This window comes from Hemitrygon akajei, chromosome 16 (genome assembly GCF_048418815.1).
Source record: "Hemitrygon akajei chromosome 16, sHemAka1.3, whole genome shotgun sequence".
NCBI classification, from domain to species: domain Eukaryota; kingdom Metazoa; phylum Chordata; class Chondrichthyes; order Myliobatiformes; family Dasyatidae; genus Hemitrygon; species Hemitrygon akajei.
Window position 1 is genome coordinate 43,646,319 of NC_133139.1, and position 14,605 is coordinate 43,660,923.

Here is a 14,605-nt window from a genome sequence, read left to right on the forward strand (position 1 = left end):
AGTATGGAGGCTGACAGATCCCTAGTGCCAGACCAGCTATATCCAACAACAAAGTGGCTGGCTGGAGAAGAAATTAGGAGCCCTTGTTCATATATTTGCTTCATTGTTTGCCACAGTCTGGTGCTGGTAAGTGTCTGGATGGTAGCAAATATTGTGCATGTACAGAAAAAGGATGGCAAAGAGTACTGGGAACTATAGAGCAGTTAGTCTAACATCTGGGGCAGGTAAATACCAGAGAACATTCTGAGGGGTAAGAAATGCACACATCTTGAAAGACATGAAAAAGAGAAAATCTCAGAAGCTGGAAATCCAAACAGAACACACAAAATGTTAAAAGAACTCAGCAGGCCAAGTAGCATCGACAGAAAAGGGTATAGTCGACATTTTAGGCCGCGACCCTCCACACATAAGTTGATTAGAGGCTTTGGCATGGCTTTGTGCATGGGAGATCATGTCTCATGAACTTGATTGAGAATTTTTTTATCATGCAGTATCTGAAAGCCAGTGAGGACAAGGCCATAGATGGGATTTGTGTGACCTGCTGAAAATCTTTAATGTTCATTTGTTAGGCTGCTCTGGAAGGATGTGTCACATGGAAACAGTAACAACAATCAAATTGATGACATAATTGGCTTGATCAAAAAAAAAGCAGAGCGAGCAATCAAGGTGGATAATTCTTTCTCAGTCTGGTTCCCATTACTAATAGTATGCCTTGGGGGATGATGCTGGATCCATTGATGTTTGGCATCTCTATCAACAATCTGAATAAGAACATACAAGACATTATTGATACGTTTGCAGCTGACAGTAAAATATGTGGTGTAGTAGGTAGACAATGAAGAAGGTCATTATAAATTACTGGGAGATGGAGAATGTTAAATGGAGTTTAATTTGTATAAGGGCAAGGCATTGCATTTTGCAAGATCAAATCTGGTAGGACTTTCACATAAATGGCAGCATTCTGGGAAGACCTGTTGAACAGATGTGACTTAGAGTACCAGTTTAAATGAAAGTGTAGTCACAGGTAGACAGAGTAGGAACTAAAGCTTTTGGCACTGTGGGCTTCATACCCCAGGCATTAACTCAGCATTCCTGTCCACCACCTACAAAGCTCAAATCATTCATTCGATGGAACGCTGACCGGTTGTTTGGATGAGAACAGCTTCAACACACTCAAGCAGCTCATATTCATAAGTACTCACATGGGCCTAGCTATGCCTCTGTTTTTGTTGGCTATGTGGGTCAGTTCTTATTTGAAAACCTACTCAGGCATCCATCCCCAATTTTTCCATTACATTGACAATGCATCAGTACTGTATACTGATTTCATGAAAAACTTGTCAATTTCACCATTGTTATCATAGACTTCTACACTGCCCTTAAATGGTGAACATATCTGTTATCACCTGATAGCATTCCTGTTGAAAGACAGTGAAATGCTCATAGAGCCTAATTTGGAAGGACAGGTGCAGGTGCTGATGAGGTCATACACTGACCTACAATTTGCCTCCTCATGTATTCTTTTCCCCTGGAGCCCAATGCAAAATCATTCTGTGACAAAGAACTAATTCCAGATGCTGCAGTCTCCGATTTACCTTTTCCATGGGAGCAGATTATTTGAAATGCTACCAAGAGAGAACATTTCCTATATTTTGTTTGTGTCTGTTTATTTGGAGTCTTGGCAGTCATGTGTCATTACTCAGCTAGTGATGCTGAATTATCTGTATTAGTATCTTCATTGATAATGAGGGTCACTTGAATGATCATATATTTGTAGAACTTAGTTAGGTGGTGGAAGTGCTAGGGGTAGATCTGTAAAGGCTTCTTCTTGGAAGGAAGAATTTCAACAACAATGACAAATGAGCCAAACTGAACATTCTTTCTATTAATGTTTTTTTTTTCTGGACGTCGATTTTCTATATGAGGTTCACTGCTTGAATGTCTCTGCCTTTGAGAATTCCTTTATGAGTCTTTTCTTCATGTAGCTTTCAAATAGGTTTCCTATCTACTCTGAACAGACAAAGTGCACCCATTGATCAAGCAATGGAGGAGAGGAAGCTTTCAACAGGCTGCTGGGAGAGATAGCAGGTCTCTGGCTATGTTCTGGGATAGCAAATAACCATTGAAGTTTCATCATTAATAACTGTGAGTCACTCTCCTTGAGTAGCATAACAGCATGCCTGATGTCAGAAGCCATGATAAAGACATGAATGACACTTTTCATGTTGTAGGCATTACCAAGATTTGCCAGTCTTTTCTTTCCTCTATCCAGTCTTGCAGCAAGTCTGAGTACAAAGATTCCAATGCATTTTTGTGACATTCTGATTCAGAGACTGATATAGTTTTTCCTCACTTGGAATTGGAAAATCCTTTATTTTGTCTGAGACAGTTTCATTTCGGGCAGGGAAGCGTGAAAGCCAGATCACACAGAATACCAAATTAGCTAGGCACTCTGTCTGAGCTAGCTGCCTTACTCGCATTCACTTTCCTCAGGGTGGATCTCACCTGATGTTGCTTAAAGACCAGTGTAGACTCATTGTCAGGTGGGTGATTAGTGGAGCAGCCACCTTCCTCTGAGTATCAAAGTGCGCAAAGAACTGGTTTAGGACATCAGGCAGTGTGGCGTCATCATCTGGCAGCAGATTATTGGTTTTGTAATCTGTCATCGTGTCAGGGTCCGGTCCGGTCCGGAATCCACGTTCCGGGTCTCGATCCGGTCCGGAACTCCAGACTCCGGGTCTTGCAGCTGTCCCTCCCGGCCCCTTTGAGCCTGTTAAGATCATCCATGATCAAGGAGGCACACCTGTGGTCAATTCGGCTGCAGGTGTTTAAAAGGGGCTGCGGGACTGAGACCGGGCGGGTGGTCGTTTTGTTCTGTATCCTGTTAGCTGTGAAGCTGGTTTAATCAGCCCGATACCTGGTTTGTCAACTCCTTGTCTGCTCTGAAGTTGGTTCGTTTGCTCCAAATCCTGCTCCGTATCCTGCCTTTTGCCTGTTCTGCAACCGGCTCTCTATTCCGTTCTGCAAACCACTCTGTACCTGTTTTACCGAGTTCGTCATGCTTTTCCTGCTCCTCTCGGGTAGGCTGGCCCCGCCATCGCGTCTTATTCGTCTTGACAGCGCTTTCGGTTGCCTTTACCAATGTACCCGGTGGATCACTGTAGTTCTGCTGCTCATCCTGGACCCAGCTTTCTCCAGATAACTTGCCTCTGTTGGGTGGGTCCTGCCGGACTGCCACTGCCCGGCGGGGGTTCTGCCCCTTCCTACCCGTTGCCACCGTTGGGCATGTCCGGCCGGACTGCCGCTGCACGGCGGGGGTTCTGCCCCTTCCTACCCGTTGGGCGGATCCGGCCGGACTGCCGCTGCCCGGCGGGGGTTCTGCCCCTTCCTACCCGTTGGGCGGATCCGGCCGGACTGCCGCTGCCCGGCGGGGGTTCTGCGCCTTCCTACCCGTTGCTTCCGTCGGGCATGTCCGGCCGGACTGCCGCTGCCCGGCGGGGGTTCTGCCCCTTCCACCTATTGCTCCCTAAGGGTTGTGCCCCGCACCTGCCCAGGTATCCGCGACTGGCCCAGGCCTCTGTTTTCTGCTTGGGAGGCGGCCCTGCCCGGGATTCCTGCGGCCCGCCATGAGGAATCTGCCTGCCCCGAACTCTGGGATCCGCCTGCCTGCCTCGTCTGAATTCTTGCATTCAGCCCCGCCTGCATTAACCCTTAAATGCCATGGCATCCCCATCTTGTCCACCCCCTAGTACTTCAGTGTCTGCGTTCTGCGTTTGGGTCCATCCGGCCGCCGTTCCTGACACATCGTCTTAGATAGATAGATAGATAGATACTTTATTCATCCACATGGGGAAATTCAACATTTTTTTTCCAATTTCCCATACACTTGTTGTAGCAAAAACTCATTACATACAATACTTAACTCAGTAATAATATGATATGCATCTAAATCACTAACTCAAAAAGCATTAATAATAGCTTTAAAAAAAGTTCTTAAGTCCTGGCAGTTGAATTGTAAAGCCTATTGGCATTGGGGAGTATTGACCTCTTCATCCTGTCTGAGGAGCATTGCATCGACAGTAACCTGTCGCTGAAACTGCTTCTCTGTCTCTGGATGGTGCTATGTAGAGGATGTTCAGGGTTTTCCATAATTGACCGTAGCCTACTCAGCGCCCTTCGCTCAGCTACCGATGTTAAACTCTCCAGTACTTTGCCCACGACAGAGCCCGCCTTCCTTACCAGCTTATTAAGACGTGAGGCGTCCTTCTTCTTAATGCTTCCTCCCCAACACGCCACCACAAAGAAGAGGGCGCTCTCAACAACTGACCTATAGAACATCTTCAGCATCTCACTGCAGACATTGAATGACGCCAACCTTCTAAGGAAGTACAGTCGACTCTGTGCTTTCCTGCACAAGGCATACTGTGGGGGTTGTTGTTATCAAACTAATTTTCAAGGTGCAATTTGTATTTGCGCTTTGCATCGAAGGAAAAGTTGGGGAGCAGTACCAGTATAGATTTGGAGCAGCTCTGACACCACCTCTTAACTCAATGGTGAGGCAAAAGGTCTATGTTGTTAACACCAACTCCAGATGTGATCAAAGTAATACAGAAATGTTTAATTTCTTACATAAACACATGCACACATACACACAACACTACTTTTATATTTAACAGTTCTGCTCTGTCATGTTGGTGGTATCTTGTGATCCTGAGACCACTGACTCATTAGGTTCAAGTGTGTACTATGTTTAAAAATAACTCACTGACTTAGACTACTGTATTTGCAATATACCTTACCTTCAGAATATGCTGTAATAGGAAGGAATATCACACAAGTACCTGCCAATAAGATCTGAACTGGCACTTGGCTACCAAAGGAACAATGGATAGATTGATACAGAATGGACAAAAGTGTGCTGTCTGGAGCTTTTTGAAGTGAGGTCCAGTATTGCTCAGGGAGGTGCAATCTTCCAGTCAGTGATCTGTCATGAATTCAAGCAGGTAGATTTCCACATAAACATTGATTTGGGAGAAGAAGTAAATGACTCAGCCCTTCCATCCTGCTCTGCCATTGATTCACATTGTGGCTGATCTTATTGTAACCTTAATGTCCCATTACTCCATATTCCAGGTAAACGTTTACATGTTCATTGTTTAAAAATACGAATTCATTTTACTTCCACAGACCCTTAAGAAAAATAGTTTCAAAAGATTTATTGCGCTCTCAGAGAAACAAGCATAGCTTCACATCTGTCCTAAATAAGCTGCTCCTGAGTTTTAAGCACTGACACTATGATCAAGATGCTCTAATGAGAAGAGACATCCTGTCCATTGCCTTCCTGCTGAGACCATCAGGAGCTGATGATCCAATCAATTTCCCTCTCAGTTTTCAAAATTCCAGTGGGCACAGGCCTCCTATTCCCTCACACCATGGCATACATATCAGAGAACTGAATCCGATAAAAGGAAAGAAAGGAGACAGGAAGCAGGGATCCTCCTTTCAACTAACAAAGATACTGAAGAGGAATATTACGTATTGAATTAGACATAGATGATAAGCATGTGCTTATTCGTATTAGTTAGCCGTGGATTGGTGCCGGGCTGAACTTGCATCACAAATTGAATGTGGTCTTTGGAGTGGGACAAAAATGATTGATGAGGTTAGTGTTGTGGATGTTTTTTACATAACTTTTAGAACAGCATTTGGCAAGATTTGGCAAGCTTCTCAGGCAGTCTGATTCAGAAAACTGATTCACTTTGTATCCATGATAACTTAATTCATGGGATTTAATATTGGTTGGCCATAGATGACAGAGGGTAACAATGGAAAGGAAATATCCACTTTGGAGTGCCATCACTAGTGGTGTTCCACAGGAATCAGTTCTGGGACATCTATTGCTTTACGATTACAGAAAAAGATTTAGATCAAATACAGAGTGGCTGATTTGTAGGATTGCTGATGGGAAAAGAAATACAGAGGTTGTTTGTAGTCCCCAATGTGATCTCACCAGGGCTCCTTTCAACAGAAACACAGATTGCTGTATTCAGATAGTCTGCCTGGACCTGATAACCACCCTGACCAGGACTACAACCAGGGTTCTGAAAGATGTACAAACGTTTGTAGTTAAGAAGACTGTTGAGTTGAAGCATTAGTTGTGATCTTTCAAGAATCATTGGATTCTGGAATAGTTTCAGAGGATTGGACAATTGCAAATGTAACTCCACTCTTTAAGAAGGGAAGGATGCAAAGGGCAGGAAAGTACATGCCAGTTAGTCTAACTTCAGTGGCTTGCAAGATGTTAGATTTCATTCTTAAAAATGAGATTTTGTAGTACTTGCAGTCTCATGATAACAGAGAGCTAAGTCATTATGGTTTCCTAAAATTGATACCGTGACTAAAAGGTCTGTTTGAGGAAATAACAGGCAGGATAATCAAAGGAGAGTAAGTGTAAGTTGTTTTAAGTTAGATATTCAGAAGCTCTGAGAAGAGGTCAATGTTGGGACCACTACTTGTCATGTTTTATGTCAATGATATAGATGATGAAATTGATAGCTGTATGGCCAAGTTTGTGGATGATACAAAGACAGCTGGAGAGGCATGAAGTGCTGAGAAAGTAGGGAGTATGCAGAAGGACTTGGAAAGATTAGGAAAATGGGCAGAGAAGGAGTAGATTGAAGACAGTGTAAGGACGTGTAAGGTCATGCATGCTTGTGGACTATTTTCTTAGCAGGGAATCAATCCTGAAATCAGAGGTGCAAAGAGACTTGGGAGATCTAGTGCAGTTAACTGTAATGGTTGACTTACAGGTTGAGTCAGTAATTTTGAAAGTAAATTGAGAGGACTACGATGTAAAGGCAAGATATAATGCTAAGGGTTCATAAGGCATTGTGCCAGACTGCACAAGGAGTAGTGTGAGCAGTCTTATCTGGAAATGGAAATGCTGGCGTTGGAGAGGAGTTTCACGAGAATGATCTCTGGAATGAAATGATTAACATATGAGGAATGATTGATGTTTCTGGATCTGTACTGACTGGAGTTCAGAAGAATAGGTTGGATTTCATTGAAAGCTATCAAATAATGAATGCCCTAGTAGAATGGACACGGAAAGGACATTTCCAATCGTGGGAGAATCTAGGACCAGGGACCAGAGCCTCAGAACACAAAGTCTCTCCATTAGAACAGAAATGAGGAGGGATGACTTCAGCCAGAGACTGGTGAATATATGGAATTCATTGCCACTGATAGCTGTAAGAGGCTACATTAATAAGTATATTTAAAGCAGAGATTGATAAGGTCTTGATTAGTAGGGCATCAAAGCTAAGGGGAGAAGGCAGTAGAATGGCGATGAGAAGGGTAATAGATTAATCATGAATAGATGGTATTGAGAAGGAGCATTTATCAATCATGGCAGAGCATTCTCTGGGACGGGGATGTTTGATGTCAAACAACCATAATATCTTACTTTTGGTGACGTATGATTCTCGTTACTGATATATTTTCCTCATGATATTACGTATTGATGGAATGTTTGAAAACAAAAAAGAGCGCCAATCAGGTTGCTTTACTCGGAACTGAGTTGCACTGAATGGCCTCATTATGAGTTTTGGTAAATTCTACCGTAACGCCACAGGACATTGGAGCAGAAACAGGCCATTCAGCTCATCAAGTCAGCTCCATCATGGCTAATTTATTATTCCTCTCAACCCCAGTCTTCTGACTGCTCCCCATAACGTCTTTACTAAATAAGAAACTGTCAACCGCTGTTAAAAAAGGCGTATTTCCGAAGACATTATCCTAACAACTTGAGCCCCAGAGCCGTCTGTGGCGATGAGTACCACAGATCCACTATTGTCTGGCTAAAGAAATTCCTGTTCATCTCTGTTCTAAACGGACTGTCTTGTATTCTGAGATTGTGTCTGACCCTAAATCACCCAGTAACAGTTAGACAGTTGAGTTTATGCTGTAATATTTGATTAAAGATTTTTTCAGCATAATATTACTACTTGAATATTCCTTTACCTCTGCAGGGAGCACAAAGGTATCACAAAGAGGGAAGGGCAACTTGGGAAAAGGTCGGTGTGAGATTACTCTATTTGATGGGAATGTTGGAATGGTGGGTCTTGCTCATTGCAGTGTGGGGTTTTGGTGAGTGTAAGCACAAAAATACAACTGCACAGATGCTGTGGATCAAGGAATACGCACACAACGCTGGAAGAACTCAGCAGGTCAGGCAGCATCCATGAGAAAAGAGTAGCCAACGTTTCGGGCCGAGACCCGAGACCATACGTGGCCTTCTCTACCGCCATGAAGAGGCCAAATTCAGGTTGGAGGAGCAACACCTCATCTACCGTCTGGGTAGCCTCCAGCCTGGTGGTATGAACATTGAATTCTCCAATTTCCGGTAATTCCCTCCCCTCCCCCTATCCCAGGTCCCTCTCTGCCTCTCTCCCCTTTCAACTTTCTGCTCCTTTATCTCTACAGTTCTTTCATGCTTATCCTCTCCCCCCTTCCTTTGATTGGTTTTCCACCTGGCTCCTCCAGTCCTTCCCCCTCCCCTATCTCTATTACTGGGCTTCGGCCCTCTCTTCCCCCCCCTCCCATTCTTGATGAAGGGTCTCGGCCCGAAACGTTGGCTACTCTTTTCTCACAGATGCTGCCTGACCTGCTGAGTTCTTCCAGAGTTGTGTACGTATTTTGGCGAGTGTGTTTCCTCTATCAAAAACCCAGTGCTGCAGTGCCTGTGCTCTGGGATGGTGTGTGTGTGTGTGTGTGTGTGTGTGTGTGTGTGTGTGTGTGTGTGTGTGTGTGTGTGTGTGTGTGTGTGTGTGTGTGTGTGTGTGTGTGTGTGTGTGTGTGTGTAGAGTGAGAGAGAGGGAGAGAGACCAAGAAAACAGGGACAGCTGTAACAGGGGAAGATTAAAAGGGAGAAGAGGACAGCGATGGGAGGGAGGTGAAGAGGTGAATGTTGTGTGAAATGAGGGCGAGGATATAAAGAAGAAATTCTAGCTGTACCAGCATGGCCGTGTTCTCACCCTACCTCTCCTCTGTAAGCAATTTTGACCCCTCTCATCTGCTTTCCTTGCTGCTTTTCAGTCTCCTGGGCTTTTCCCACCATCTCACCTTTGCTATTAGCTGTTCCCCTCTCTCTATCCATCTCTTACTCCTTCTTTCCATATCACTCTTTCTCTTACCCATACAATGTTCCTCTCTCTGCCACCATATCTTCTGCCTCTCAAACGAAGAACAGCAGGAGAGTAGACATTACTTGAAATCCCCCTCTTTAATCACCAAGTGTTGACCAGCCCTTCATCGAGGTAGCGGGAAGTAGCTGAGTGGAGGTGGGCTCGCAGCCTGGAGCGAGATGGTGGGGTGGGAGGTGAAGGATTAAAGTAGGGTCAGGGTTCGGGAAATAAATGTAACGGCGCTGCCAGAGGAGAAAGGTTGAGGGGTCAGCCTGGGATGCACTGATAGGGATAGCGTTCGGTTGCAAAGTGAAGGCAGAGAGGGTGAGAGTGCGGCTGAGACGGTAGGGGAAGGGGAATCAGGAAATTGTGAAACAAATGCTTAACTATTCTGTCTCTGAGCTCTTGCACCCCAACGCTGTCGCCCAAGAGATAGTTGAGTAACAGCTTTTAAACTTCTGTTTGGGCAATTTTCATCCCTTGTAATCCAATTATTTCAGACAACCAGACTTTCCAATTTGTCAGTATCGGTGATTACTACCGGAACCTCACTATCCCAGAACATAGCTACAATTTATCTCTCTCTCCACCAAAACTACTCCAGAACCTGAATATTTGCAGGCATGCTAAATTCATTTCCTTCATTAAACTTCCCAAAACCAACTGTTGGCATCGCAGCCTTACAGTCAACGCACCACACTGTCCTCAGTGGGACTTGTCGTCCTTCTGTTCTAATATTCGGTGTACAAGGTTGCTGAAGAGAAACTTCAGGAAACCAGGACACGAACCAGACCAGGGAGACGCATCTCCTTTCTCTTCGCTCCCCCCACTGGGTGTCAGAATATGATAAACTCGAAAGATGACAAAACGCACACATGGAAATCATTCCTGCACTGATCATATTTATTTGTTGTTAGTCACCGTTACCTTCCGTTAGTCTGAAACTGAGGACGAATCACAAAATCACTCTTTAATTATTCGAATTAATTCGAACCCCGGTGCCAGAGAAAACCATTCACCGCGTGAAATTTCCAGAAGACAAGTAACTGTCAACTTTAACACCGCGTAGCCTCTCCGTAGGAAAAGTAACAAAATCAGCCTGAAATCAGGATACAAATATTTCAACATCAAAATGGAAACTACAGAGAGCGGAACAAAAGGGAAGTACAGGGATGAGCGAGTCAGTGTGGTAAAGGAAAAGGATGCAAGGCAGTGATCTCCCGTTAATCAGGGAACAAACAAGGCCGAAGCCGCTCTCTGTTTAACAGCTGGATTGTGTGACTGTTGCGGATATTGTCGAGGCTGATCCTTGTTGAACTGAGCAGGAGTACCTCTTCCCACTGCTCCAGTCTGCGCCGGGCACCGTCAGGTAGCTGCTGAGACTGAAGGTTTTGTCCGCGTTCTGAGTCGCCCCGCTGGTTTGCACCTCACTGCTCGTCGGACTGTCGTTCACTGTCCAGCTGACGACAGGGAAGCCTATCGACAATTTACTGACCAGGCAAACTAAGGTGCCCGCTCCTTTAGCGGAGATCTCCTCGGCTGACGGCCCAAGCAGTTTCACTGAAGGGTCTGGGAGCTGCTGATCTGCAACATGAACAAGAAAATACGTGTTTCAAATGAACAGAAGACCTCGCTTTACTTCACACTTTAAGGGAAGCTCGAGTTAAACATTCCAGCTTCGTAGAGTTTGGCCAACTATCTCACGGAGGGACGGGGATGGGTGCAGGGGACCAGGGGGAGGTAGAGATGGGGTGAGGTGTCGGGTCCGGAGATGAACACTTCATGTTTGTCAACTAGAAATCTACTCCAATCGGTGAGGCCGTGAGGCTCTGAGTCATTCACAGAATTGAGATACACACTGACATCGATTTGCCCCAGAGTAGTTTCATGTGCCCACTCTCTGTGCCATCAGCTCCTTCAGCAATCTCGCTAGAGGTCTCTGAGCCCAGTATGGTAGTGTGCGGTAGGGCCGTGTTTATTTTGTTGAGTCCATTCTCAGTTCTTGACACAAGATAGGAGAGGCCATTAATAGTTGCTGAGCGCTGTACTTCACGTTTCTCATCTACCCTCCGCCCTACCCACCATCAGAAATGGACCCGCTGCGCTCGGGAGAATAAACAGAAGCTACAATCTGCTTTGCCCCCACTGGCGAAGGCAGCAAATCAGTGGTGCTGACCTCCAAAGAGAGGGGCAGGGTAGGTTGCTCTGTGATCTGGGATGATGTCGAAGGATTTTGCTCCCACTCACTGTGGTGTTGGAGAGGTTAGATTCTCCGCAGAATGAGATTTCTGGTCATTGTCGGTGTAGTGGCCTGGATCATTGAAAAGGAGCAGCGCAGAGGGGCACACGTGGCAGGCGAGGAGGCAAGGACTGGGCAGTGGGAGAGCGTCTTTCAATGGAAGGGTGCAGGAGGAGAGTTTGTACGAAAAGACAACCGAAAAGAGAAATGCTTCATTAAAAGTCGGAAACAATTCGCCAAACTGCACTCCATCGAGAAATACTGGACACGGAATATGATTTGATTGTAAATAAACATTTCCCACTGTAAAATTCGCAGGTAACAATAACGTTACAATTATTAAGTGCCAGTGACCATATTTATGCCGTGGTTATTCAGGATATAATTCCAGTCACTTACCTGCAACAAAAAGTTTTGTCCCTGGGCCTAACACGACATTATTGATAGATGAAACCCACTTTCCGCAGTAATAGAGCGCAGAGTCACTGATGTCCACATTCTTTATGATCAGATGGTAAATGGTGCCGGCGCTGTTGGCTGTCGATGTGAAACGGTCGCTGCCAAACCCAGGGCCGTAGCTTGGGCTACTGGAGGAATAATAGTGATAGAGCACCATTTGTGGAGCTCTTCCCGGTGTCTGTTTGTACCAGGCAACAACATAGCCATCACTTGTTCCGATGTTACAATCCAGCGTGGCCTTGGCTCCTGGACTCACCGACACGGTCGGAGGTTGAATCAGAGTCTGGGATTCTCCAGCTGTGAAAAAACAGGAATTCAACTTCAACAACTGACTCTTTAATGCGACCCCAAAACCCACCCCAGCAAACATAGGCGGTGCAGACTTGCTGCTTGTACTTACAGCCCAGCCACAGTGACAAACACCAGAAAAAACAGTGTCCGCATTGTGGTTGCCGTCAGTTTTTTGCTTCCCTTCTGCCGGTGGATCTGTGATGGACTGTGGCCGCCGCTGCCAATGGAACCCAGTTATAGAGCCGTTCGTTCCCGGAGGAAATCCATGCAAATCAGGGTGAATACCACTGACCAACCAGAGGAAGGATTTGAAGCCCTCCCATTCACCGTCACACACCACTGGGTTGAGGCGATGACACTATCAGTAACTAACCTGTCTGTTCAAAACAACGTGCAGATGAACAGGTCGTTCATTGTCTGATATTTCCCATAATCTCCCTTCATTTCCCTGATTCCATCCCTTGGAGCAGAGATGCCTCTCACACCTCCATTTACAACAGGGCAGAAGTTGCAGACTTCCTGTTCCCACATCAGTTATTCAAAACCAGCCTGGCACCCTCTCATGGTGCTGCTGTTGGAGCAGGTGTGGCCCATCCCTTGCTCCTCTAGCTTGGAAAACACCCGGGCCATCTTCTGGGAAGATTCTGGGAATCGAAGATGGAGCCAGGAAGACTGTTCACAATGCACAGTCCATGGAGAATCAAGGCAATATCTTATCTTTTGTGTAGTTAATATTCAGTATTCTTTGTATAATCTTTTATTTATTTCAGTACATACATAGTTTAACTGAGCATTCTCATTTGTTTAAATAAATAATTATGAGAAATATGTATAGATACATGAACTGCATTGGTCAAAAAGCTACGCGTAATAGATGCGCTCCTGGCTTAAAGTAAAATACGAAATTAGTCTGATGTTTCGGACTTCCGTGTCTTCCTTTGAATTAGTTTAAAAGTACAAAATGCCGTCCTCACTCTGGATATCATCTTAATATGTGGTTGCCTCAGAATGTGCGTGGCACCTATGTACGTGGCTACCAACAACCCTTTTCGTGGTTCTTTCTGTTCCCGGTGTTGTGAAGAATGTGTCTGGCCCCGTTATCGCATAATGCCGTACTACCTTTCCTTTGTGGAAAAAGTTCTTCTAGATCAACACTTTTGACTATAGGCCCACCAGTCATTGGTCAAAACAGACCGTCCTACAGACACTACAGTAAAAGGGCTCAATGTGTACAGTGGGTTGTTCCCTGAGCAGACTTGTCAGACCCTCTCGCAGAACTTCTCATCGCCAGACCTCCTCACAAGGCACCAAGACCCTGCATGGAAAGCCGAGTGAGGAGCTCTCACAGTCAGATCCTTCATGTATGCCTGGAACATCACTACAGCTGTGCATTCTCTGTGAGAGGACTCTTGTTGGGATCACACCGTCACTCCCTTCTTTGTGGACTGTGGGGTTACGAAGAAGTTATGAAGAAAAGTGCTAGGGTCTGCTTCACAGTTCATTCCGAGCAGCAGCCTGCTGGGAAACTGTCTGATCTACAGACTGTTCCCACGGTCCCATCGTGAGACAGATTATCAAGTGCTGCTGAAAGATTATGAACTCGGTGAAATACACCCTTTAGTCTGCACAAAAGTAGTTGGGCTGGTCATCAAGATGTTGATGGAGGAATGGTGCCAATAGGCACATTTCAGGCAGCAGGAGTACGTGCTGAGGATGCATTAAAGCTTGGTGCAGCCACCACAAGGGGTCAGTGGGGAAGGGCCACAGTGCAGGGATAGGGAGGCGGCTGGTTTGACGAGGAGGCTCCTCAATTATTGCAGCAACAATACGATCCAATGGGACTATATAATTCGAAACGCATTTAATGCCTTTTCTTAGAATAACAAGGCATTGCATGGTTTACTCTTGTAAATATTTTAAATTATGAATATAGTTTATTTTGGTAAAAATACCTTGCCTATATCATCTGAACTGGCTCTGTCCATCTCCAGTGCCAGACTGTGTCCTTTGCAGTGGCCTGCCAACCCAACTCATTTTTTACAGCCACTTATAGAAGGCCTTCACCAAAAACCCTCTCTGGGTACCATTGGATGGGCAATAATTATACACATAATCAAGAATGTGGAATATCTGAGGTTGACCAGAATACCAGGATCTGAAGGAATGCTCAGGTAGGAAATGCAGAACAGGAGGTAATGTCCCAGTGAATTTATACATGCAGACCCAGGAAAATAAATAAGTACCCAGGAACTTTGAATACCCAGGAAAATAAATAAGTCTGTTGAGTAAGCCAGGCAATATGTCATCAAATAGTATGAAGGGGAATCTCAGTTCTATGGGAATGGAAACCCAGATGATGGCGATCATCCTGCAGCTAAATTGATTGCATGCAGTGGGGAGACTGGGATATCACCAGACAGACAGAAGAGCA

At 45.2% G+C, this 14,605-nt stretch overlaps 1 gene segment (V, D, J or C); it reads right to left on the reverse strand.

Moving 5' to 3' along the window:
• Nucleotides 1-10,066: 10,066 nt before the first annotated feature.
• On the reverse strand, nucleotides 10,067-12,385 carry LOC140740377 (immunoglobulin lambda constant 3-like). The segment is given in 3 exon segments: nucleotides 10,067-10,769; nucleotides 11,824-12,180; nucleotides 12,284-12,385. Coding segments are annotated over 2 exon segments (540 nt in total).
• Nucleotides 12,386-14,605: the final 2,220 nt, after the last annotated feature.